Source organism: Leuciscus leuciscus, assembly GCF_965113295.1.
Source record: "Leuciscus leuciscus genome assembly, chromosome: 4".
NCBI lineage: Eukaryota > Metazoa > Chordata > Actinopteri > Cypriniformes > Leuciscidae > Leuciscus > Leuciscus leuciscus.
In genome coordinates, this window is record NC_138728.1 from 18,724,543 (window position 1) to 18,750,932 (window position 26,390).

The 26,390-nt window shown below is 39.5% G+C and overlaps 1 protein-coding gene across 1 annotated transcript in view; it reads left to right on the forward strand.

The window, feature by feature from the left end:
- The window catches only part of LOC309497858 (thyrotropin-releasing hormone-degrading ectoenzyme-like), a 154,176-nt gene that overhangs the window by 82,071 nt on the left and 45,715 nt on the right, over nucleotides 1–26,390 (forward strand). The window contains exons 5-8 of the mRNA XM_082168202.1: nucleotides 3,484–3,597; nucleotides 10,248–10,385; nucleotides 12,935–13,000; nucleotides 23,756–23,821. Of these exons, the coding sequence (XP_082024328.1) occupies nucleotides 3,484–3,597; nucleotides 10,248–10,385; nucleotides 12,935–13,000; nucleotides 23,756–23,821 (384 nt within the window). The remainder of the gene's footprint in view (nucleotides 1–3,483; nucleotides 3,598–10,247; nucleotides 10,386–12,934; nucleotides 13,001–23,755; nucleotides 23,822–26,390) is intronic.

A 26,390-nucleotide genomic window follows, 5' to 3' on the forward strand; every position in this document is an offset into this window, starting at 1 on the left:
GTTGTCACTATTTGTGTCAAACAAGTTGTGAATTTGTTGTAACATTAAAACAGGAGATCATGACTTACTCTGTGCTCAAAGTGATGCTCGGAGCTCGGAGTGATTTCCTCTATGGGCGAATGAAACTTTCGGGCAGAATCACATGAACAATTCCAGGATATGCTTTTTTAAATTTATTTTTATTGGTTGTTGCGTTAAATCTAGAATATTAGATACAATAGTGCTATTTTCTGATTGGCTATTGTGTAGCTCCTTTCTTTTTTTGATTGGCTGATAAGTGGCAGGCTCGACTAAGAACTCCAGGGGCCCTTCCTTGCACCCAGCGCAATTGACTTTGTACACCGACGCATGTATCATTCCTATTTTGCAAAGCGGACTTTTCCCTCCACAGAAGCACGTCGGTTAACTAAGAAATACACTTGCGCTCCCGGGGGCGGTTCAGCGCAAAGAGGAGGCGTGTTCCGGCGCAAACGTTCCTTCATGCTATTTTGCAGGTTTAGAAAACAATTGCGCAACTAACCAGGAAAAAATTGTTTAAAGTCAGTGGCGTGTTGCACATGTTATTCATAATTATGCTATTTTAAGGGCGCATGCTTGGCCATAATCAATGTAGCGTGTGCACAACGCGCACTTTGATTCTCTCATCTACACAGAAGCAGCAGTTTTCATTTTTGCAAATCATACATTATTACGATAGATAGATAGATAGATAGACAGACAATTTATTATAAAAGCATACATCTAACTTACACATTTACCCAAATTATCATACGCCTGTTTAACCGAAGTTAATTTGGGTGTGTTTCTCCATCCCCAATGTCCCTGACGAGAACGTCGGTCTCCTCGGCTGTGAACCGCTCCTCGCGTGCGCCTGGCAAATCCGCCGTTATAATAGGAATCCGCTTTAGAAAAAGCGCGCCTGCTCTTAAAGGGAATTTGAGATGTTGCTCTGATTGGTTTATTTCACGTTACGCCCAAACCACACCTATGAATAATTAAGCTACTTCAGACCAACCCCTTTTAAATTTGCGTCGGGCGCAAGAGGCATTTATCCCGCCGGAAAAATAGCAACAACGCCGGAGATCCGCCCACAAAGTTACTTGCGCTTTGCGCTTGACACTTGCGTTTCAGATCGTTAAAATAGAGCCCAAAGGGAGACGCGCTTGATTCCTGAAGAACCGTGAGAGCGGCCCGGCCAGAGAAATGTTGGGCGCTGCGGCATATTAAATATATTATACATAGTTTTTCCGCGTGAGAAATACAATGTGTGGCGGGAGTGCGTGACAAAAGACCGAAATGAGTGACTCAACCCCACTTGAGAGCCCTGCACACAACAAACCCTGGTCACCCCAACTTCTGGAGAGGAAGCAAAACTACAATTTAGACATACAAACATATACACACGTATCCTTATAAAATCTGTTAATCAATAAATTAAAACAAAACATATGTATATATATATATATATATATACTGTATATATATATATATATATATATCATACAATCGTAAATAACAAATTCACAGAAACCTTGACTAGCAAAAAAAAAGAAAAGTAAATAAAGAAATTAGCATTTTAAGTAGCAACAGATTCACAAGAAATAATAATAATAATTAAATTCACAGAAACTGCGCTACAACAAAAGAAACATATATTTGTAAAGCAACAGGTTCACATGAGCAAAAAAAATTAAAAATTAAAAATTAAATAAGCAAATAAACCAATTCAATTTATAAAGCGTTAAGACACAAAAAAAAACATATCACGATGGTGAATGTTGGGTGGTCATTCAAACCATTCGAGGCCTCGGAGAGAGAGTAGGCCACACAGTGCTGAATCTGCGGCATGCCAGGCTACCGTTCAGCTGATATTCAAAGTGTCCAGCGCCGAAATAAACACACATAGTATAAAGCAAGTACAACACAGCAGCACGCTAATATAGTTCACGGATACTACACATCCAATTTGGCAGTCTGGCCAGCGCAGTGCTGCATTACGAGACAGTCTGCAGCCCCATGTTGAACGAGAATCAGTAATGTGAGCGTCAGCATTCGAGAATACATCCGCCAAAGCACAGATGAGAAGCCCACTGCAACGTCTCTCCCTCTATGTCTTTTAACTGAAAAGTTAGACTTAGAATGACCAATCCAGCCCCTTAGTGCAACAAGCAATAGTTAAAACAACCTACCGGTTTGAACTGCTTGCGGTACGCAGGGGATTTAAACTCCAGGACATTAAAACAATCCAATACAACACGCATTGCAACAATGTGCCACAGGATTCCTCAGTCCACACTAGAGAAAGATGAGCCAAATGAGTAGATAAAAACCCCAGTCGATACAAGCATTCAGTAGTACAGCCGCGACCTGCCGCTCCTTACCATACAAACACTCCCGCGCCACGCCGGAAATAGATGACATCACCCGTGACTGTGAGACGCACATTCCTAAGACACCTAAAGCTGCCTTTATAGGCCTAATAAAACACGTGAAATAAGGCACGCCCCATCAATCTGCAAATGAAATTACTACCATCGGCTACATTAGCATCAGAAGAGGGCAGAACAAGTCACTAGACCTTTGGGAAGCTACTTGATGTGTGATTAGGAGAGAGTTGAGAGCAGGATAACAGCTGTTTCTCTCCGCGCTGCGGCTCTTCTATCAGTCCATGTGTCTGAGTCACAGATGAACGTCAGGCGCTGGGAGAGCCTTTGACAACATGTCATGTTCAGATGAAAAAGGCCTGACTTCTAGAGGTTTGTTTGCTGCAACAATGAGATCCGGCGTTCAGTAGCACATCTGCTTGAGCCTCAGAGCCTGTGGAAAATATCCAGCTCATTCACAACTGCATTGTTGCATCTTTTCCAGTCAATAGCCCTGTTTTGCACACTGTCATCTACACACAATGGCAGGGATCACTTGAATAGGTTCTACCTTCCAAATGGGACGTTTCATAATCGAATCCTTATTTTTCTCTCTTCTGTTCATTTAAGGTGTCCTTGGCGGAGCGCCCAGGTATGAATGCTGTGAAACAGAAAAATGTGTTTTTAATTGTGTAACTGTAGGTAATTGATTGTTTAGGCCGCTATTAATCATAGTTCAAAAGCTCAGCCGGGTTCTCAATGTTCTGTGAAGCCGTTTGTGAACAACTTTTCTGTTGAACCAGAGTGCAAATGTTTATTAGAAGTGTTTGTTTGTACTTCTACTTCTGAAGGAAGAGAGTTATTTTTCTGCGGTATTGGAGTTTTCTAATAAAATGTGTTTGCCACCAGATGAAATATGCTTTTGCTGATATTGGATGAAGAGGAGAGTGTATATTTTCCTGATGCTTTGTCCAAATAAAGTTTGGTTTCAGTTTACCCATGAACACTTTTCTTGTACAAAAGTTTGTCATAATTGTTTGCCGGTGAACATAAAATGGATTTTTGTAATGGTCCCTGTGTTTCTCGGTTGATGATTGATGGTTCATTTCTTCTCTTCTAGTGGTTTGGCGATCTAGTCACACCGGTTTGGTGGGAGGACGTTTGGCTAAAAGAGGGATTTGCTCATTACTTCGAGTACATCGGGACTGATTTCCTCTTTCCCAAGTGGAACATGGTGAGTTGTTGCTCAGATGTGAGAACTGTAAAATTCAGTTAATACGAAACAATGTTTTATACTGTATATACATACTTACAGAGAGAGTTTTGATGGTTTTCATGCTATTCAGTCTCCTAAAATAAGTGTAAATTTTCAATGGTTTTCACATACACATGATCTTGAGTATTTCTTCTTGTGCCAAGATTCAGTAGAAAACTTCAATTTTTCTGCGGTGCATTTGAGTGCTATAGATACTTTGATTGCTCAATTTTGACAGTTAAATGTTGATTACAGCCTCTGAAGACCAATAAATCTCACATTTTTTGGACGTTTACTTCTTGTTTAATCTGATTCATATCAAATAAAAGATCAGAATGCAATTTCTGAGCAGGTACAGATCCTCTCTTTTTTTTCTTTTTCTTTTTTCTCTCTGTGGGTTGAGTTGCTCTGTCCAGTGATTTCTCAGTGTTGGGTCAGTCAACTGTTAATGTGATTGTATCACTGCTGCCTGGTCAGTGTCACTCAGAATGACCAGCATCATCACTCTAAAATAGCTAGTATTGTTTGTTCTCATTGAATTTGACCAAGAGAGTCAGAGTATAGATATAGAAATAGTTGTATACAGGCATATAGATGCCAGGGTGTATTCGATCTTAGTCAATAGTGAAATAGCAGGCCAAATGGAGGCCAAATGGCTTGTAAAGAACATAATGTTCCAACTGTTTCAATGGTTATTATGAGCGCAGTTTGAGTTTGACTTCATATTTTGTGAAAGTCAGTCAGTCAGTTTGACTGACACCTTACAGCGGCTGTAAAATTCTGATTCTCTGTCGGGTGAATACACCTGCTCTATAGCTTCCTTCGCTAACAGAGTTTCCACTTCTTGTTCCATTACCAGAGTCTGCTCGGGATGCACTAGCGTGAGCAACACTGTATCCTATAGCCTTTCTCTATGATCTGCAGGAGCCAATGAGATATATTTGGCAGATTCTTCCATTCTGTCAGATAGTCTACTAAGGGTACCAGCCTCTCGAGACTGGCCTCTGGTGTAATTGGAACAGCAACTTCGGTGACCTGAAGCATACTATCAGGAAACAACCAAACTGACTGTTTTTGAACCCCCTTCAGAGGATGCGAGTTCTTACGCAGCGTTGTGGTGACACTGAGCCGTGTGCTCGCTGGACACCAATGCGCCCCGAGGCGCCAAGGGTGGCGGGGTTGGCAGAACGGCCCCCTGAGGGCACCGAGGTGGGGTGGGCACCATATACACCGCTCCAGCCCGGTCGGGGCTGCCCTCAGAGGTCTGACACCAGTGGCGTCAGGACCTTTCTTTGGCCGAAGCCTTTTTCGCAGGAACAACGGTTCTCAGATCCATCTTCTGCTTCAAAGGCTTCGGTTGAGAATGCCATCCAGGTCCCCAATCTTTCTGAGTGGGGGCACAGGAAAAAACACTCTATACTGTACAAGGAGTTTATCAATGGCTGGGTCTACTCCGCCCAGCAGCCCCCCATTTACGCCTTACCCACCAGCGCCATAGTAGTTCTAACTGCCCTGGATGGTAATGCCGAGCCTTAAGGGGTTGCTTAAACCGTGACAGGACTGATAGCTCGCAAGCGTCTGTTCTTCCTTTGGCATCGGCCTATACCCAAGCTCTTTCAGCACCCTTTATTAAACATATATTTTGAGAACTGAAAAACCGAGCTGAAAGGGTTTGATCCGGGATCTCGAATTTTATTAGTGGAGATCGGGAAAAACTGGAAGGCCCTGACATGGAAGTATAAACTCTATAAACTCTAAAAACTCCTTGTACGCAGGGGATTGAGATGGCGAATCTTCAATTCCCTTAACTCGATGCTCACCACATCCATCTCCTGCTCCATACAGCTGCAGCTGACGTCAAAATTAAATGTGTCCAACTTATTTAATTACTCAAAATAAATGCAGTAAAAGATCAGAGTCAAAAACAGTCTGGATGAAAGGCTGAACTTATATATGAATCTAACTATGAAAGTCAGATAAGCATACATTTAATTCCTCTAAATTATACGCAGCAAAAGATCAACCAGAAAAGTTAACACGGTCTGGATGAAAGGCTAAACTTATACATGAATCTAACTAATGAAAGTCAGAAAAGCATTCATCATTTAATTCCTCAAAATTAAATGCAGCCCACTTATTTAATTCCTCAGAATTATACAGCAAAAGATCAACCAGACAAGTTAACACGCCTCGGCAACAACGGGGCCGGTACTGCGAGGAACGCAAGCCTGAACACCCTCCTTAAAGAATGACAAGCGGGAACGGAGCGTGCAAAGCGATAGTAACTCGCAATGCTCATAGTCAGCGCCCTCGAGCGCTGACAGATCATGCTCCGTTCCAAACAAACAACACATAAATCGTGTTGTAAATAAAAGAAGGCAGGGAGGAACACACGATCTTAGGTTTGTTTGTTCGCCATAATATCTTTGCTTGTGACTGATATAGTGACAGACAACAATAAATAAGTCAGAAGGACGAACACAGAGCGCTTGCTGAGGCACAGAAGCTAACGCCGGCCAGAACGGATGTGCTTTTATCCTTTCCTGGTCGTAACGTCACCCGCCCGTAACGCTCACTCTCATTGGCCATTGTACTAGTTGATACAAGTGCTTCAGATGCAATCACGCAGGGGCATTCCCAAAGCGCCATCGACGCAGACGCAGCGCGAGTTCTCTCGAAAGGGAACTACATTAGTGCCACACCTCTGTGTGAGTCTGAACAAAAACTGCTAATTCACTGTGGAGCTTCACAGAGCTGGAATTTGTGCCAAAGCTGCCATTGAAAAAAACAACAACAACACTTTTAAGGCTGGCATACATAAACTAGAGCAAATCCAAAATCCTATAAATAAAGTGCAATGTAAAAAAGATTTCATGGTCTAATGATTCGTCCACATCCATTTCCCCCATCCAGATGGGTTCACGTTCGGAGAAAGACAAAGCATGGCTTCAGTTGACAATGCTCACCGTCTCACAGGAGTCAATAGGTTCAGTGATGCTCTGAATTGTTGTATAACAGCCACGAATTATGAGCTATTTTTCCAGACCAGGTGCGTCCAAACACACAATCATATCATGATATTCCTGTATTATAGGGTGCTTAAAAAAAATCCAGGAGTGTTTGTGAAAAACAGGAGGAAGTCAAACACCTTCAAAGACTTCTTCAGCCACTATATCTGAACATTATTAATATTTTTCGTGATTTTCTCTGGTCACAAACAGGACTTCCACCTTCTTCCCCTAAAAAAACATTCTTTTTGAAGAATGATGCAGTCCTGCAGTTCTTCTGAAGGCCCTTTTATTCATTAGGATCTGAATATTATTATATTTTAGGTGTATCTATGACCTGTATGATCTATTCATGTATCTATGATCAGTGGTCTCTAATGCTGCTATTGTGATGCACTTGAACTGCATGAACAATGTATAGATAATGTTTTGTGATAACGTTTTGAGAACATTATTAAAGTTAACCTTACTGGAAGAATGTTTGTTCATAACTTTGAAAGAAAATTGCCAGAACGTTGGGGAATTTCTGAGAAAGTTCTCTGTTTGCTCATTCGTTACTGTGAATTAGCAGTCGTTCTGATTAAATATGTTTGGATCTTCTGCTCATGATGATTCACTGACTGTCTTCAGTTGTATTATGAGCTAGTGTGAAGATTATTGTGTGTTCATCACAAGACCTGACATGTCTTAGACTGGACTGGACATAGTGTGCACTAAGAGTGGTAAATGCTAAGAGTAAGTGCTGAAGGCAGTCTAAAGCGATACATTTAGCCCCTGTTGACATTTAATACCAAAAGTTGATTACATTAGTTTTCATAATTTTTCATATATTTATCTAATTTGAGTAAGATATATGTCAGTATAGTACCCTTGTTTAATACTTGTGTGATTTCTGCTCATACACACATTCTCACTGACATAATGACCTTCCCATCCCATCTGTCCCAGTATTTCATTCCTCTCTACTCAACCTTGGTTATGGAGCATCAGCCAAGCAGAGAGATCATTTGGGAACATCATTTCAGGGAGCAATTGGTTCTTTCTCGTCCAATAAGTTTAAATGGAAACACTTCAGCGCCCTGATAGGATGACTGTAAGAATGTCCTTACCACAATTTGGATAATATTACACATTTCAAGAGGAAGGAGTGTAAACCAGAACTGAAAACTCACAAATGCACTGAGAATTCTGGGAATGGATTTGACAAGAGTCCTTAATAGGTCATTAAAACAGCCTATCGGTCCCTTAACCTGCTCACAACTACTGGACTGTTGGCTTTCCTCCTCTTTCTCACATCCGTCATGCTAGAGAAGCTCTCAGCGAGGTTTAGTTACCCATCATGCATTGCTCCAAATCTGCTGACCTTAACGCCTGGCATCACTGTTGATCTCTGGCCTTAAAGTGGTTGATCAGTGAGAAACTTCAGGTGATGATGTTGAGACGTTAATAAGCAGCATCTAAATGAAGTATCATTGGACATAAACACCTTGTTGAGAGCGCATATGGGCCAGATGGAAGCTCTTCTCATTGCACTCATTTTATATTGCCCACTACGTGACTCACATAAAATTAGCTCCACATCACCAGCTGTTCTCTCTTTCTCTGTTTCTGTGTATTCACATTCACCATAATGTATGTTGTGAATTAACATGAAGGGCTCATTTGCATATATTGATTCTTTTTTTTGCATATATTGCATATATTGATATTGAATGACACAGTATTTACATTGCCCTGTGAAGCTTATATTAATCTAGACTTTAAAGTGACTGTCCATCAGGAAATACTGAAAGTAAAGACATGAAACACATGCTGTTCTCTTCTACAAGACCACTTAAGTGATGATATAAATAGCCTGAGAAATTAGGACACTGATTTTAAAAAGTTGCACTTCCTCCAAGTTCTTCTCTCTGAAGTTAAAAATGAAGGATAAATTATTACAGCAGTCCATTAAGCAAAGCATGTTTCATTTTTTTATGACATGGACATCTAAAGATAATTATACCTCAGATGTAATTCTATTGTAGGACATTTCACCCTTCATTAGCTGCTCAAAAAGAAAGAATTCATATGAAAGCCATACAAGATAGACTTATAAAATCTACAAATATGATAAAAAGTCACCCAACAATCACACATCAATCTTAGTTTGACGCTCAGATAAATATTCTCTGTATTGATTTGTATTGATTGTCTGTATGTCTCGTGTCATTTCATTAATCTGCTTTTAGCAGAACATCAGAATATGAGATTGTGATTTGAACACATTACATGAAAACAGGAATCACTGGGTTAATATAATATGCCTCATTATTTTGACATAAAACTATGAAGGGTTTTGATGAACATTTGTTTCTGGACTTATTTCCATACGTTGTTTGTTGTAGCTCAAATCCCTTGTTTGAAATATCCTGCTTTCTTGGATTAATGTCTTCAGCATGATTTTTAATCAAGCTGCCAAAAGCTTTAATGGCCAAGAGTTATTCATAATGACAACGAATAAAGGTGTAATAAAACATTCAGAGTATCAAAACAAGATGTGTTTATAACAGCTGATAGTTTGCTGACTTTCTCTTGGTCACTCACATTTAATAAATACATATAGATGAGAAGATAATAAAATAATAAAATCTTAATTTAGCTTAATTTTGAATTTGGTCAGACAGTCAGTGAAGAGATTTTGCCAGAGGGCCCATTATGAAGATGTTTAGAATATGAACCTGCAGTGTAATGCTTTCATATATATTTCATGTGATTCATATTTAATTCATTTTAATGTATGGTAACTGACCACCACTTTTAAATGAGTAACGGGAAAATAGTGTCACATTTTACTGAAATGATTGTGGTTTTACATTCATGTGTTTATTTTAGCTGAACATCTTTTGAAAGTAGATGTTGATCTACAAAACTGGAGCAAGTGATTATTAGTTTATTCAAACATTTAATATGAACATTAGGCGTCTGTACTTATTGTAATATATTATGTTGTATTTACATGACGTGTCAAGGTAATTCAAAGAAAAGCATGGCAGTACCATGGCAAGTTTAATTGCCTCATTGCGGTGTAATGTCTCATTTTGTTACTTTTTAAGCAGTTACAAATTAGACTTCCTTAAAAAAAATGGAAATATCCTGGGATCAGAGTAACATCTTCCTCAAGTGCTGCTGAACAACTCATTGCATTTGAGATCGTGACTCTCCACAGACAACAGTGAATGATGAGGGTCTTTTTCATCTGACCCAAAACTTCTACCTGTCTTTATAGTGATTCCTACAGGGAGACATTTGATCAGAGTAGAGAGACAGCAAGACCCCTGTACAACACACACACACACACACACACACACACTGAGTGTATTGTAGCTCAAGTGTGTCGTGTTGGCGCTCGTGTGGCGACAGTGAAGTTTCATCAGAATGAATTATAGAAGCTTCTGCAGGAATAAAGTCTTCAGTCATGAGAGATAGAGAGCTGGATTTTCTCACAACCATTTTCTAATTTCATTTATAGAGCAGCTCAAAGTTATTTTTTACTTTTGAAAATAAAACAGAAGCTTTCATGAGACTTTCATGTTTATGTGTTTGATACTGTAAAAAACGAGTAAAGTCTCTCATCCACAGGAGAAGCAGAGGTTCCTGACTGATGTTCTTCATGAGGTGATGTTATTGGACGGTTTGGCCAGTTCTCATCCGATCTCTCAGGAAGTGTTTGAAGCCACAGACATCGACCGAGTGTTTGACTGGATCGCATATAAGAAGGCAAGAGAATCTCTCATTAAACCCTACAGGCTTCATTTGCATGATTGAAATGATTAGAAACCCTTAATATTGAGCTGAACTGAATTCAAAACTGATTTATACTATACAACATTAAATTAATTTAATTTACAAATTTTTTTAATCGGCAAGACAGTAGAAGAGGAACAATGACTTTGTAAAACAATAGTCTCGTCGGTCTAAATCAGTCATTTATTTATGTGCGGACTTCACCAATAGACTTGCTCTTTTATTGAGTCCAGTAAACACCTCAGTTTGCTTGTTATTTTTCTCCCAGCAAAAGAAATCTCAGTTTATCTTTGTGAATTGTAAATGGAGTCGTGCTGTTATAAGCCTCTTCACATACACAAGAAAAACAGTTTAATTAAAAGCTTGTTTTTTAGTAAGTCGAGGACAGAAACTGTTACACTGAGAGTTTTTGTGTGCTCTGGGGACTTTAGTGGCACATTAAACATTTCTCAGACCAGACAACATCTATTTAATTACCTCTTTCTCACTGAAACACACTTTACTGAAAAAAAATCCAGCTCCTAAATATATTCTCTCATCTTAACATCTGAAAGCCATTAAAGACACAAAGAGAAGGAAAGAAATATCTGTGTCCTCTATCAGAGTTCAGACACAGACAGAATCTTCAATCCATTGAAGATTTGAGTTTCTGTGTCAACTCTCCCTCCAGCTGTCAATCAGCTCAAGGCCGGTTTGTGATTGGCTCTTGCGCTTCCTCAAGCCCCTCCCCCTGTTTCCCCACAGGTTCTGTTGGGTTATGAACTCTGTCAGTCACACTGACACCAGGCCGTCCCTTATCTCTTCCTCCTCGCACTCTAAGGACTCTGAAATCCCACAACATCCCATGAGTCCCCAGCGCTAACAGGAAGTGACACTCATCACACAGATTGTGGAGGGATGGGAATTAGATGCTGTCAAATGAGCATGTCAAAGCCACTCAAAATCAAAAAAGATACAGACTCATAAAACAGCAGAAAACAGCAGCAGCACCACATGGAGTCCTTGTTTAGATGAACCAGACCTGCTACAAATTGAACAGTGCCATAATAACTGAACTGTTTTTAAATAATGTTAAACTTTTTCTGCGATGTACATAACCAGAAGTTCATCCTCCTTGAACAGTCACTCCACTAGAATTATGATTTTGACAACTTTCCTGTTCAAATAACACATTTCTGCATTTAAACCCTACAGAATATTTTGCCCCATTGACTTCCATAATAAGTGGATTCATGTACATTTTCTGTAGTCAGTGGCGGTTCTACATTGAATTAAACCCTGGGCGAGACCCCCTTTGAGCGCCCCACCCACCACCCCAATTTGGACATATTTTTTCTTACCCCATTGGCAGATCATGTTTTGCTTGTTTTAAGCAAAAACTAAATTTTTATTTATTTCCCCAGAAAACAAGACTTAATATCTTATGTCATTTTACTACTTTAGTAAAATAACGTTATGCATCTTTATTTAAGAAATGTTTGATATTTGGACTGGAAACAAGACAAAAATACTAAGTAAGAAAAGCATTTTTTTTGCAGTGTAATAACTGAACTTGTAACAGTATTGTTGCAAAGCACAATATTATGGTGAAATTAGATCTCGTGTTTGAGTTAAAACCAAATTATTGTTAAGCATAGCAAGAATCATAGCAAAAAGGCTAACAAATAAGAGTTAAACCCACCAATTAATATTGCCCCTTCGTTCATGACATGGATACCGTAATCATACAGAGAAAACATAATTGCATACCTTTATCTTTCGCTCGTTTCTAAATTGGGCACCTGATGGCTTTGACCTTTCTTGTCCATCTCTTATTTGGCACTCGACATCGACAATCAACAGATATCCCCTGATCCCATACTGTCACTCACGACGAGTCACGACCAGAAGTCAAGACTAAACCAATTCACCTTGGTGGTGGTGACCAAGTAATCGTTTTGTATTACCTATTTTTATTAGCCATTCAGACAATTCAGAAAAACAAAAATGTGCAGGAAATATAGAGGCCTGTATTTATAATACTATGAATGAAATGTGCGTTATTTGGAAGAAAGTCGAGGTGTGACTGACTTAGATAACTATATGGATCCTGCCCGTTCCATTTGGGAGAGACCCAGAGGTGAACTGTCATCCACGCCCGCGCCTCCGCGCCCCCTCCCCTTTCCCCTTCTCAAACAAACAGCTTCTGTGCACGGCATCTTCTCAGCTGCAGGGGGCGCAAATTTGCCAATTCCCCACACAGTGAAATGATAGATAATAGAAAACCGCTTCGCGGCGCAGATTATAATTTTTTTTTTTTACATTTCTGCTCGTACCGGCGGCGCCGCCCCCCCCAAAAATGCCGCCCCGGGCGATTGCCCGGTTCGCCCGTGCCAAAAACCGCTACTGTCTGTAGTAATCGACAGCATGTCAGATATGCTGTTCAAAATGCTCAAAACGATGTATATTTTGTTGGATTTTATACTGTATGCATGTGTAAATAAGCAGTCTTTATTGAACGTGTGTTTACTGTGTGTCCGCAGGGAGCCGCTCTGATCCGGATGCTGGCGAACGTCATGGGACAGACGCTATTCCAGAGAGGCCTCAATGTAAGTCAGTAGTTTTTCTTTCATCTTCTCTCTTTGTGGTCACAAACAATTTTACACTCTTGTGTGTTTTTACTCTTAATGTGTCTTGTGAATATGTTTATGAGGCCCTTTGTATGAATTATACATACAGCATCATAAAAGGATTGTGGCATAAATCTAAAACTTTTCAATAAATTTTTCAAATTCTCACCATTTAAAACTATCACAACAAATGTTCATTTCTCAAGCCTCTTCAGGTCTTCTGAGTGTTATGTATTTTTGCTACAAGCGTTTGTGAGATTATTCAACCGTGTCGGTTTACATGCGCTTCTTATCTTTAGAGCTACAACAGCTTGTTTTCGTGTCACGCGCTTCCATCAAGCTTGAGGTGAAAGTGACACAATCAGGCAAACGATTAAACATGTTCGTGCCATAAATTAATTTCATATCTGAAATAGTAACAATCAGAAGTTTCAGAATCATTCTCTGTGTTAAACCGGTTTACAGTCATGACTTCGTCAAGATCTGATGAAACACATCAGTTGTGTTAAAGCACAAGTGTCTGGTATTGTGTCGATGTTGGTGAACAGAGTATCAGCTCCAGGCTTTTGTTGTGCTGTTTGTTTATAGTCACATGTTCATCTTCTGTAAAGCTCTTCCTGCGTCCCGTCTTCCAGTTCAGGACCCTCAGGAGTGAACAGCAGATCTCTTGATGTATTATTAGACATTATTAAGTGTTGTTTTGGACACCGTATGGCTTCTACACGAAACTACATCCTGAAATGTCGTTAAAGGATTTGACTGTGAGCAAACAGGCTGCAGGTTTTAATCCAGTGAGAGTAAATCTGTAAACGAATGAGAGTTAAATGTGACACCCTCTTCCTTTGACATGTGAGTTAACACACTTTCAGAGGTGTAAGACTCACATTTAGATTCCTCACCCTCTACATCCAAAGAAATCACTTTTCAAAACGTCAGTAACTTCTCATTTCATTTGTGTATAACTGAGATGCTGTCAGTTTCAGAGCTTCATTCTGGGTTATTTTTGACGTTGTGGTTTATTGTTGCTCTTAGTTGCTGGAAGCACAATCAGGTCATGTTTTCTGCAGAGCAGATTTAATGCTTCATTTACTGATGTAACAGCTGCACATACAAGCTTTATATCGCAGCACAAACACACGTCTGACCAGTAGTGTAACGGTCACCAGCTGGAGTGCCCTTGAGAGCCACCAGAGGGCACTCCACATAAGACTATTATCACTCACAAACTACATTTCCCATAACTCACTGCCCGGACTCATCATCACTTATCACTGATCACATTCACCTGTACCTCATTCACTGATTGCATTCACCTGTGTCTCATCATCCTGTTAGTCTCAGTCTATTTATACCATGTTCATTCATTCACTCACCGCGAAGTCTTGTTTAAGTGTTACACTGCATCTCTGAGCGTTTCCCTGGTTTCATGTATTTTGGTTTTTGGATTTCTTGCCCTGTTCCCTGGATTACTCTTTTGCCTCTGGTCCCTGCCTGGTTTGTTTGTTTGTTTGTTTCTTTGTTTGGACTGCCTATCTGTGTTTGACCCTTGCCTGTACACTGGATTACACCTCTGGATTGCCCTCAAATAAAGCTGCATTTGGATCTCCTCTTTGAGTCTCGGAGCAGTTTCGTAACAAGTAGACTGATGTGTCTAATGCACACGTGTTCACATATCTTGGACTGGCTATAAATGTAATTACTGTGTTTGCTTTTGTCCAGTATCTACTATAGCAAACCTGTGGTATTATTAGCAACATCAATATACTGGTTAGTGCAAAAGCAGGAAAATATGCCAATCAATTCTGTCTAAATCTTGGTTAATCAGTAAATCAATATGACATGATGGGCGTATCTGGAAAATCTATTTTTCTTTCTTTATGTCATATCATTTCTGACAAATATGTAGAAAGAAGAAAAAAACAGTAATAATTGTGATTAAAATGAAAGGTTACAACTTTATTTCGAAGGTCCATTTGATACAGTCTACTAAAAATATAACTTTACAACTGCATGTCAACTAACTCTCATTAGAGTATTCGAAGACTAGACTGATAGTGTTGGGGTTCGTAGAATATTTTGTAATTGAAAAGTTACTTAGAACATCTTTTGGGGACCATCAAAAAGTGTTGGCAGATATTAAGCAGACAGTTTACTAATACTCTAATGACTGCTAGTTGACATGTAGTTGCAAAGTTATCTATTGTAAGTTTTACTTATAGTCTTGTTTACACATGTTACATGTAGTTAGTTACTATAGTAATTACTATAATTCCATAATTACATCCATCACTAATTATAATAATAATAATTCATTACATTTATATAGCGCTTTTCTCAGCACTCAAAGCGCTTTACATAGAAGGGGGGAATCTCCTCAACCACCACCAATGTGCAGCATCCACTTGGATGATGCGACGGCAGCCATATTGCGCCAGAACGCCCACCACACACCAGCTTACTGGTGGAGAGGAGACAGTGATGAAGCCAATCAGTGTATGGGGATGATTAGGAGGCCATGATGGACAGAGGCCACTGGGCAAATTTGGCCAGGATGCCGGGGTTACACCCCTACTCTTTCGAAAGACATCCTGGGATTTTTAATGACCACAGAGAGTCAGGGCCTCGGTTTAACGTCTCATCCGAAGGACGGTGCTCTTTAACAGTATAGTGTCCCCGTCACTATACTGGGGCATTAGGACCCACACAGACCACAGGGTGAGCACCCCCTGCTGGCCTCACTAACACCTCTTCCAGCAGCAACCTGGTTTTCTCAGGAGGTCTCCCATCCAGGTACTAACCAGGCTCAGCCCTGCTTAGCTTCAGTGGGCAACCAGTCTTGGGCTACAGGGTGACACCCACTAAAACACACATTAATCCAAAGCATATAGTAAGTACATGTAGTTAATTATTATTACTCAGTTCTTAAATGTATAATTACACTGTAACAGTGACGCATTAAAATAAAGTGTTACCAGTTTTACTATAATACTGTCTAAAGTGAATCATCAAAATAATTAAATAAAGTGTTATCAAATTAAATTACTAATAATAAACTTTTTTTTGTATTAAGCAATGTTTCTACCTGATGAACTCTTAAACCCCTCTAGATCTGTAAGTCTGTGTATTTAAGAGGAGAAAGACAACATTACACTTCTCCCAGGATCCATCTCTCCTCTCTCATCTGCTGTCTGTGTTTCTCTGTTCACTGAAGCTAATTTCATTCTGTCTTCTGTGTGGCATTTCTTCTCCTCCTCGTGTCTCTGCATAATTGAAGCAGCAGACAGACGTGAATGCTGAACAGTTCAGAAGCAGCAGACGGGCTGAAGTCCCACCCGGACCACCATTCACCATCCCTCTCTCTCTCTCTCTCTCTGACTGTGAGGATGAGGGCGTCTTTATTGGTAATGGTGGATGGGCTGGTGAGGCGGGCGGATGAATGTCTCTTATAAAAGAAAAGTGGGAGTCATAAATGAAGTCTGAATGGTTCTCAGGCTCATACAGCTGCTGGAGTGATGAAGCGTTCCCGTCTCATTTACACACACTGCCCATCACTTTTAAAGCCACTTTCAGATGGATCATATTATGGGATGTAGGAAATATTCATTCTGGCTGGAAATGTGAAATGCTTGACCTATGAATAGCAGAGGACAAGTACGCTTCTGCCCTGGAGAAATAAACTTCAGCATGTTACAGTCCATCTTCATTCTCTGGATGTGATTTGGAACAGCGGGAAGCTTCTTCCCTGGATTCAGTGCTTCATAGTCCTGTTTTTCGCTCTCAACGGGATCCTGACTTGGAGAATGACAGTCCATCAGATCCCTGCGGATATTGTGGGCTAATAATTCTTTCTGAACACAGATGAAATAGCCAGATACTCCTCGATTCAATTTCCCAACATTCTTAAACACAGAGAGGATCTGTTTTTCCCATATTCCTCTTCTTCTCCCAGCAGCCCCTTCTGGCTTGGCTGTTCCGCCTCATTATTGCTGTTTTCTGTCTCTCTCTCTTATGGGAACTTTCAGTATCTCTGTCTGTCTCTGTGTGATTGATGGGAAGAACAGGTAAACACAACACCTCACCAAACAATCTACCTCCATTGCCTCAAAATTACTTTCATATGCAGGAAAATTGTAGACATATTTCTTCTTGTATTACTTTTGAGGGAACTCATTTAGAAGGATGAATAATGAATTATTTATGATCTGCTTTGACTGTTGTGGTGAAGGCTCTCACAGAAAACTTGTGTTTTAGCTCCGGGGGATTTACATATCGAAAGCGATCAATCTTTTGTCTCCCTTGGTAAGTAATTTGGCTTTGCAAAATGGGGAACCATAACTGAATGTGGTTATAATATCTGATGAAGGGACGTTCAGGATATTATTCTGTCCTGAAGATTGTCAGAAGAGTAACTAGCCTTTGCTAATTACATTAAGTTAATTATACACACACCCATCCCACTGGAATCTGTTGAGTTATGAAGTGTGTCTTTAGATCTGATCCTAGCTGTCTAACTAGACGGACTTTTCGGCATCACAAGTACAACAAATAACTAAGTATAGTACAGGCTTTGTATGCCCGCTAATAAAATAGCGTAGTTTGGCTAAAACAGCCCCATAGTGCTTTGAAACTGTAGAATGGAGTAATTAAAAATATATATTTATCAAATATTGTCTCCAAATTAAAAATTCCCATTATTTGTCTGTGCTATGTATTGTTTATTCTCATTACAGTGTCACATTAGCTTAGCTTATAGCAACACCACTCTCTATAATTGATAGATGGTTAGTGCTAGTCAACTCTCATGCGTGAGGAACACTGTATGTGTGTTTTTCTGTCTTTCATGCTATAAGAGCGTTTTGGTCACTAAACAGTGGTGGGTAGCAACACAGTCATTAAAATACACATTTTTAGGCCAAGCAGACTGGAAAATGTCATCACAAACATTAAATGGCTCTGGTTGGTCCCTCGCTGCTATGCAAATGTATGCAAATGAGCAGAGTGGGTATTTCATACTGCAAAAATCTCATTCAGCAGCCAATTTATACCTGCCGAATGCAGGGACAACGGTCAAATATACAATTTAGCATCTTTATACAATCACAAAAAGACACATTTAAAGGGACTCTGTGTAGGAATTTCTCCCATCTAGTGGTGAAATTGTATTTTGCATTCAAATGAATAATGCTCTCCAGCGCCTCACTTTTTCAAATGCGCGTTGCATCTACGGTTGCCGTTATGTACCAAAAAGCTATGACAGGATGTCTTATAATAGCACTTCGAGTTTTTCTTGGTGAACAGGTTTGTTATTTAAAACAAACTGAAACTTGAAACAACGAAAAAAAGATTGTTAGTTATCAATTACTGACTGTGAAAAACATTAACTATGGTAATTAGTAGTAATGCCTTCTTTACTCGTTATATTTTTTGAAGTACGTGCATTGTTAGATATCATCATCATCAGAGCCTTCTCTATCGTTACTTTACTCAATAGCTGCTATTCATCAAAGAGTCTGTTTAACTTTTAACTATAAATGTTCTACTGTCTATATAACATAGCTGCCAACTTTTGAGTTTTGCTTGGAGTGAGATTTATGGAGGAGCGGGGGGTGGGGGGTATCTACACAAGATAGGCATTAATTTTTCTCAAGAAAAAAACAACTCACCTTATGCTGTAAACATACAGAAAGATATATAATGCGTTTTTTTTTATTATAATAACTTTATTTAATGATATAAATAAAAATATAATAAATATGTAATATAGTACACATATTTAGCAAAATACTCTTTATAGCTCTTTTTTTCTAGCCAACTAACTGCTAGCCTTTATTATGGTCATTAAATGGCTTTCCTGAGGTAAATGTTGTGACATACATAATTGTTCTCCAGCTGTTTACCATTTGTTTGATTGATTGGTCGATATAATGTATGAGGAATATACATTTCGGTAAGTTGTACTGTATCTTTCAACATTGTTCATTTGTGTTTATTTACTAGCTAGAGATGATCGGTTCACGTGCCGCTAGCGCCAAAAAAAACAGTATATATTGTTTGAATTTCGTAATAAAAGTGACAGAATCTGAGAGCTGAGATTTTTTTATATCATAAGTAACCTGCTCTGTCTATTCTGTCAGTCTCCGTGTCCTCTTTGCTTCGCGATAAAGTACACAACCAAGCAATGAAAAAAAAGCTTGTAATTAAGGCCGTAACATTGACTTACCTGTCGAGAAGAAAGCAGGCAACTTCAGCGTCTCTTTTGAAAGCTTTCTCCTGAGTTAGCTATCCCGACATTAACCCTTGTTTTTGTAATCTCCGGTCACGTTTCCTTTTACGGTCTATTTTGGACTTTTTCGACGACGAGGAGTCCTTATCCTGTGACTCATATGTATGAATGAACGGTGTATAAATAACCGTGCAGTGCAGCCTTTTAAACTTGCCGCGGCAGTGACAAGCGCCTCTCACTGCTCTGCGCCTCCGCTTCTGCTGGCTTCAGTCACGTGACGCTGGTTCTGAACGAAAACGCGTTGTGGAAACGCGTTGGCCTAGTACTTTTTGTCCCTCTCTGCTATTATAGTTTTTCAAGATGGCGGAACTACATGGAAGCCTCCGTGGACTTACCCGTCCCATGTATATAAAGATAATAAATTCTTCGTTTACGAGGATTAGTCTGATCATTGGCATAGGTATTTGTACACCATTGAGGGCATATTTATGAATAAAAATATTGATTTTAGATAATAAAATACCTAAAAAGCTACACATAGTCCCTTTAAGGCACAAAAAATTCTCATATTATAAAACCATATAGATTATGTACATATTTCATTATAATTGTATTAATTTTTAATGGCAAAAATGTATATTTAAAATACAAATATTATTTTATTTATGTAGTTGCATTATTTTCAATTTCTGAAACAAAAGTTTCTTCAACAAGAGGTGCAGTTTTCCATGCATTTTATTATTTCAAATCAATAAATTCAAGCTGGCTTCTGTATAATTTATTAGAGATATTTAGAGTACACACACACACACACACACATACACACACACACACAAATTACTCTGACTAACTGATGTGGCAATTAGATTTATTTTTACTCGTCTTTCCTCTAGCTGTGGCCGTCAGCAGAACATCAATGTCAAAATAATGACGACACACTGACGACCCTATCAGAGGAGAGATTGGGCCACATGGTCACTTCCCTTCAGGTCAATGATGGAGGAGACAGAGAGAGAGAGAGAAAGATGAATTGCACTGGTTTAAAACAGATTCATCAGGATGGTAACATGAATCTGGTTCTGCTCCAGACTCAAATCCCAGACTCTCGGAGAGCTCAGCAGAGCATGTAGAGTGATGGAGGCCAGCTGGACTGAGTCACACTTTCAGGATCCCAATGCAATTTGCTCAAACCTCTCAGCAAGACGCCTGTCCACATTTCAACAAGTGCCCCTTTTGATTTGATTCATGAAACAAAGTCTAAAATAATTACCTTATTAAAGGACAAGTTCACCCTAAAAAAAAAAAAACTGCCATCATCTGCTTACGTTCATGTCATTCCAAATTCATATTTATAGTCTTTGATTATCCACTTTAAACCGTCTCTTCTCTAAGATCTCATTGAATCTTTCAAACCTGATGCATCGAAATACATAAAGCCAATAGTATTGAGTGCATTTAATTGTATTGAGTGCTGGCATTTAACTGTGGAAATCTGACTTGTTTTGTTCTTTTGTTCTCTTATGACTTCTGTAGTGTATTTTTTCCTAAACCTGACTATCTAGCGTCTGCAAATCGACACTTAATAAATAAATCTGGCGTCTTCCAATCGACACCCATAGCGTCTTCCAATCGACACTTAAAGGTGCTGTAAGCGATGCTGGGAGTCGTAACTTCTTGTTGACATTCGAATTGTTGTCAAACAAAACGGAGGCTAGCTAGACCCTCCCTCCTCCTCATCCCGTCTCCTCCCTCCTCCCCTCCCTTCCAATATTATCCGTAGTAGTCACTACAAACAAAGTTAAGTTTTACTGATACTTCATTCAATGTGTAATGTCGCTAAGTTAGATAAAGGGTTTTATATAATGCAGAACAGAATGCAGAAAAAGAGAAACATTATTTTAAAATCGTTTCGCCACCTGAAGCTATAACTATAGCTCCCATACAAGGACGCAATAATAGCAAGATAACGTAGCTTCGCGTTTCCCAGTGAGAATAAACAACGGCGGCGTCGTAAACAAATTTTGTCAAAGTTGTCAACAGCCTATAAATGAACATTCAAATTCATAACAAACAGTGGATGAAAACAATCATTCACACAAATTGTTGCCCTACTGTGAATTTGCTTGATCATTTACAATAGAGATTGATCGCTAGCTGCTAGAAACATAACGTTATACTGTATGTTGTATTCACCAAAGTTAACGCTGACTGCATAGTTCTAGCTAATTACATCCTTGTGTTGGTTTGGCGAACATGAACGTCAGTTTAGAAAGAAATATGGATTTACCTGTTCTGCAAAAACAGAGCAACTGAATGTGGATTGGAAGCCCTTCTACCGGCGGAGTTCTCGCCACCTTTAAAAGGTTTTTCCGATGTAAATTCGGTATTTCGCGCGTTCCTTATCCTCGTCCCTTATCCTTGTCCCTCTTCTTTGCAATTTGTTCATCGGACACCTCTTTGGTCGTGTTTCGGCCATAATTCAAACTTCCCTCTTCATGCTTCTCTCTCCTCCACACCCACTTCATGTGCACGCACACTAACCCTCCAAACCCCACCCTCAAATACTTCTTGTCGGTGATTGGCTGGAACACTGTTTGTTGTGTTTCATGGTGCGGGTTAGCCCAGTTTGTTTTTGTTGCTGTTTGTGGAGCCTGTGGTGTCTACAGAGACCGCGTTTTTTTACAGTGTGTTCAGGGGACAGGCAGCTAGCGGATAGTGAGGAGATGTTTGCTGTATGTGACAAAAAATGTTTTGGCCTAAAAAACGCGTGGCATCGCTTACAGCACCTTTAATAACCTTTATACACTAGCTCTCTGCGTCTTCCGTCGACAACTGGCCGAGTCTCTTAATCTAACTTACTTGCTTCCCTAAACTGACCTGCTGCGCAGCAGTAATAACAGACAGACTTTCAGCAAATGTCCTTTAAATGCTTTAATCACGGCCAGGATATCTTCCCGAGCAGTTTTCAGGGAATCTCTCCTAAGAAGCAAGGCCGGAGGATCTCAGACAAATTCCATTGAGAATCCCACCGTAAAACACAGATACAACAGTTTTTATAGAATCGAGAAAACAAATAAGACTAACATGTCACCTTCAATATGATTGGTTCAATTGTTTCAAAAGCCCCAACCTTTTTCCTCTGTCACTGGCACAAGCAAACTGTTTTAATGATGACTTCATTTGTTCATCACAAGATTCTAACAGACTGTCTAGTTTCATTTCCCAAACTATGTTATTTATACACACATACGCACACACTCAAAGACACAAGTTTTCCATCGGTTTCGTACAATATATCCTGTTCAAATGTTAGATGTTAAATAAGGTTAGATGTTAGAAACATGGTTAGTTTAATATACAGTTTAAAATTTCTACGACAGTTCATAACAAAAGACTGTATTCCACAGAAGTGTGGAAAATTTGAGAATTATCCCTTTAAAACACAGTATAAAGGGAGTTCGAAATCAGTCCATTGTATGTCACATACCCCAGAATTAACAGAGAACATGCTATTTTATGTCAGCATGTGCTCTTGACTTCAGCAACAGGAAGAGGATTACAGTTGACGGGTTTATCGCTCACGGTCACTCGAGAGTTATCGATGAATCTCGTACAGCAGGGAAAAGGCTTCCCACCAGATGTGCTTATCAGATGAATGTAAATGTGCTCTCTAGGATCAGACTCCTTCTTCATGTCGCCCACCACCTGTATGACTGAGACTGCAGGGCAGAACAGACACACTGATAATGTAGTGTTTGGCACAAGCTCTGCCTCTGTTTAACAGATTAAAGTCTTTTAGCAGAGAAATGAACACCCACTAGTGTCTTAGCTTCAGTAATATACAACATTACAGATATTCATCCACTCTGCACATTTTTCTGTGATTGATGTTGAAGTACTTGTATTTACTTTGCTGACTTATGGTGAGGTGTTTATTTTCTTCACAAAGCTCACTTTTTACTTTTATAAATGTATAACATTTATAAATGTTCACTTAACAAGTACATGTTTACTAAATTTAGGTAATAGCAAGTTGTACATGGGTATCATGTAAATACATTGACAGTTTGTTATGTGAATATGATTTTCAGATATCGTCAAAGTACTACTTTGTAAAAGTATTTAAGTTTTTAGTCACTGAATTAATTAATGATTTTCCCCCATTATTTTTTCATAACCCAGGCTGTTTATTTTAATATGGATAACTTTAGCATTGTCTTGAACGAAACTCCTGTAAAATTGTGTTGCTGATTTTACTCATTCTGTGACACGCTGATGCAGCATCGACTTGAACAACATAATCAGCCTCTAATTGGCCTCCTTATGGTCCTCCTTGATCTGACAGCCAATCACACCCAAACATCTGCTGCTAATTTGCATATGTTCAGCTTGAATTGAGCAGATTAGTAATGTTATTGTTTTGGCTTATTTCGTTTCCCAAGTTCACCGTTCCTGTCCAAGTCCAATTTATTTCTCTTCCAATATTGATCTCCGTCTCTGTCTATTTGCAGGATTACTTGATGACGCACATGTATGGGAACGCGGCACGAGATGACTTGTGGAACAAATTCTCAGAGGTAAGATCTTAAGCATCTTCTGGGTGTCAGACCTCCATCCACGAGTGGGAATCATCGATGGGGTCAGTGAGCGGCGAGCTGACGAGTGAAATTGTATGTGTTCAACCTACTTAAATTCACCCAGTGCGTCTCCTGCAGGCAGGTGTTCAGAGATTCATGCGCTGCATAGACATGTAGGGCAGAGGCCATTATATAACTGCACATCATCAGTGGCTCACAATTCATGCCAATACACCACCTACTCACATCAACACATTAGGGTTTTATGGAAATGCCACACTGGAAGGAGTTCGATGCGCAGGCTGGGTTGTGTTTGATAGTCTTGCTTTTAAACTTGAGGTTTCACTTAATATGAAAACGTTTTCCACAAGTCCACATGGGAGGGTCACATATTGATCCAGAAATCTAATCGCTGTAACCTGCTAAATGCAAATGTTCACAGATACTGATTATGAAGTCTTGCTGCTGCTGATTCTGGTGGTTTTAATTAACTTATAAATTACTCGAATCTTATCAGACCAGATTAGTGGAGTGTCACATAATTGCTGACAAGCCTGATGAGTCTCTCAGATTAAACATGAGCATCTGCCCTTCAGCTCAGGTGTAGCCGAGAATAACCTAAGGAAAATCTAAAAATGATCCACCGTTGAAAGAAAATTGACCTATTTAGATGCGTCACTCATGTCTCAAAAATACAGTATTTATTTGGCATGACTGCCCCCCCTCCTGACAAAAACACTGACAGGCATGTTTCCTGAGATTCGCTGCTTTAATTTCTCCATATTTTTTTATACTTTTTTTATTCCTTCAGTTTAATTACCGGGACAACTAATGCTGCAATAATAATGCTAATGCACAGCTTCTACATTAAATGACATTAAATTATATGTTTAACAAAACAATTTAAATAATCTTTTTTTTTTTTTTTTTTTTTTTTACACACATACAAAGCAAGTGCTAGTATTGGCATTTTGTTTCTTTATATGGTATTTCCATATGCCTCATACGCCTTCGTGGATGGAAGTATCAAGTGAGACTATCCCACATCTAATAATCTAATAAACATCTAATAAACACTCAAAGTGCTTTACATGGAAGGGGGAATCTCGTCAACCACCACCAATGTGCAGCATCCACCTAGATGGCAGCCATATTGCGCCAGAACGCCACCACACACCAGCTTATTGGTGGAGAGGAGACAGTGATGAAGCCAATCAGTCTATATGGGGATGATTAGTGATTAGAGGGCCATGAAGATGCCAATGGGCAAATTTGGCCAGGATCCCGGGTAACATCCCTACTCTTTTTTTTTTTTGGAAGGACATCCTGGGATTTTTTTATGACCCCAGAGAGTCAGAACCTCGGTTAAGCGTCTCATCCAAAGGACGGCGCTTGTTTTTACAGTATAGTGTCCCCATCACTATACTGGGGTATTAGGAGCCACACAGACCACAGGGTGAGCACCCCATGCTGGCCTCACTAACACCTCCTCCAGCATCAACCAGGTTTTCCCAGGAGGTGTCCCATCCAGGTGACCAGACTCAACCCTGCTTAACTTCAGTGGGAAACCAGTCTTGGGCTACACGGTTATATGGCTGCTATAGATACTTCAGATGTAATTGCTAAGATAACAAAATGAATTAAGGCTGGAAGTGTGACGCTACATAATGCTAATATGCTAACACACCTGTGCAGGGGTGCGTTTCCCAAAAGCATTGTTAGAAACCTATGGTCGCAAGTTCCGTCGTTATCAGCATAGTTCAACGAGTTGGTGTTTCCCGAAACCATCGTTAGTGTGGTTGGAACGACAGATTTCGACTTGTGGTTAGAAGCATAGTTTCTTGTTTGCAAGACATGTGGGCTTAATACATCCTTATTTTGAGCCAAATAAGCTAGCTGACATTCAGTACAATCTATATATTTTATTTAGAGTACATACAAATTTCATTTGTCTTTTAGTTTGTCAAGAGATTTTAAGCACCGTTTTTGAAGAGTGCGCATGTGCGAACGTGCTCTAGTACGTAAGAACGAGCCTATGATTGAATCTGGAAATAAAGTTAAATAACTGAGAAAAATAAGAGATAGTCCTCAGATGCCATGTCCGTAATTTATAGCAAAACATCTAGCAAAAAATCTCAAACAGATTCATTAAAAGGAGTTATTACTCCACCACCTGCGTGACATCATTAACCAACGTGGTCTAACTACCAATTTGCGACTGTGCGGTTTTGGGAAATAGTCTTGACTAGCTAGTTGGTTTCTTAAACGATGCATTGTACTATGGTAGTGAACCAGCGAGTTATGTTGTTGTACGGGAAACGCACCCCAGAGCAGTTGTAAATAATACCAACTTAATATAAAACCTTAATTATCTAATATGTAAGATTTAACCATTTAAAGAAATAGATGAGGACATAAAAAAGCTTAGGACACTGAGTAAGAGCGAGTGAAACTGTTGGCCATCCATAATCACAGTGAAGTTGAGCGTTGGGTTCAAGTCATCAGCACAGAGATGTGCTTTTAAAGTCAGACGACTCTCAGCAAGTCCTCTCAGTGCTCATCTCACAAA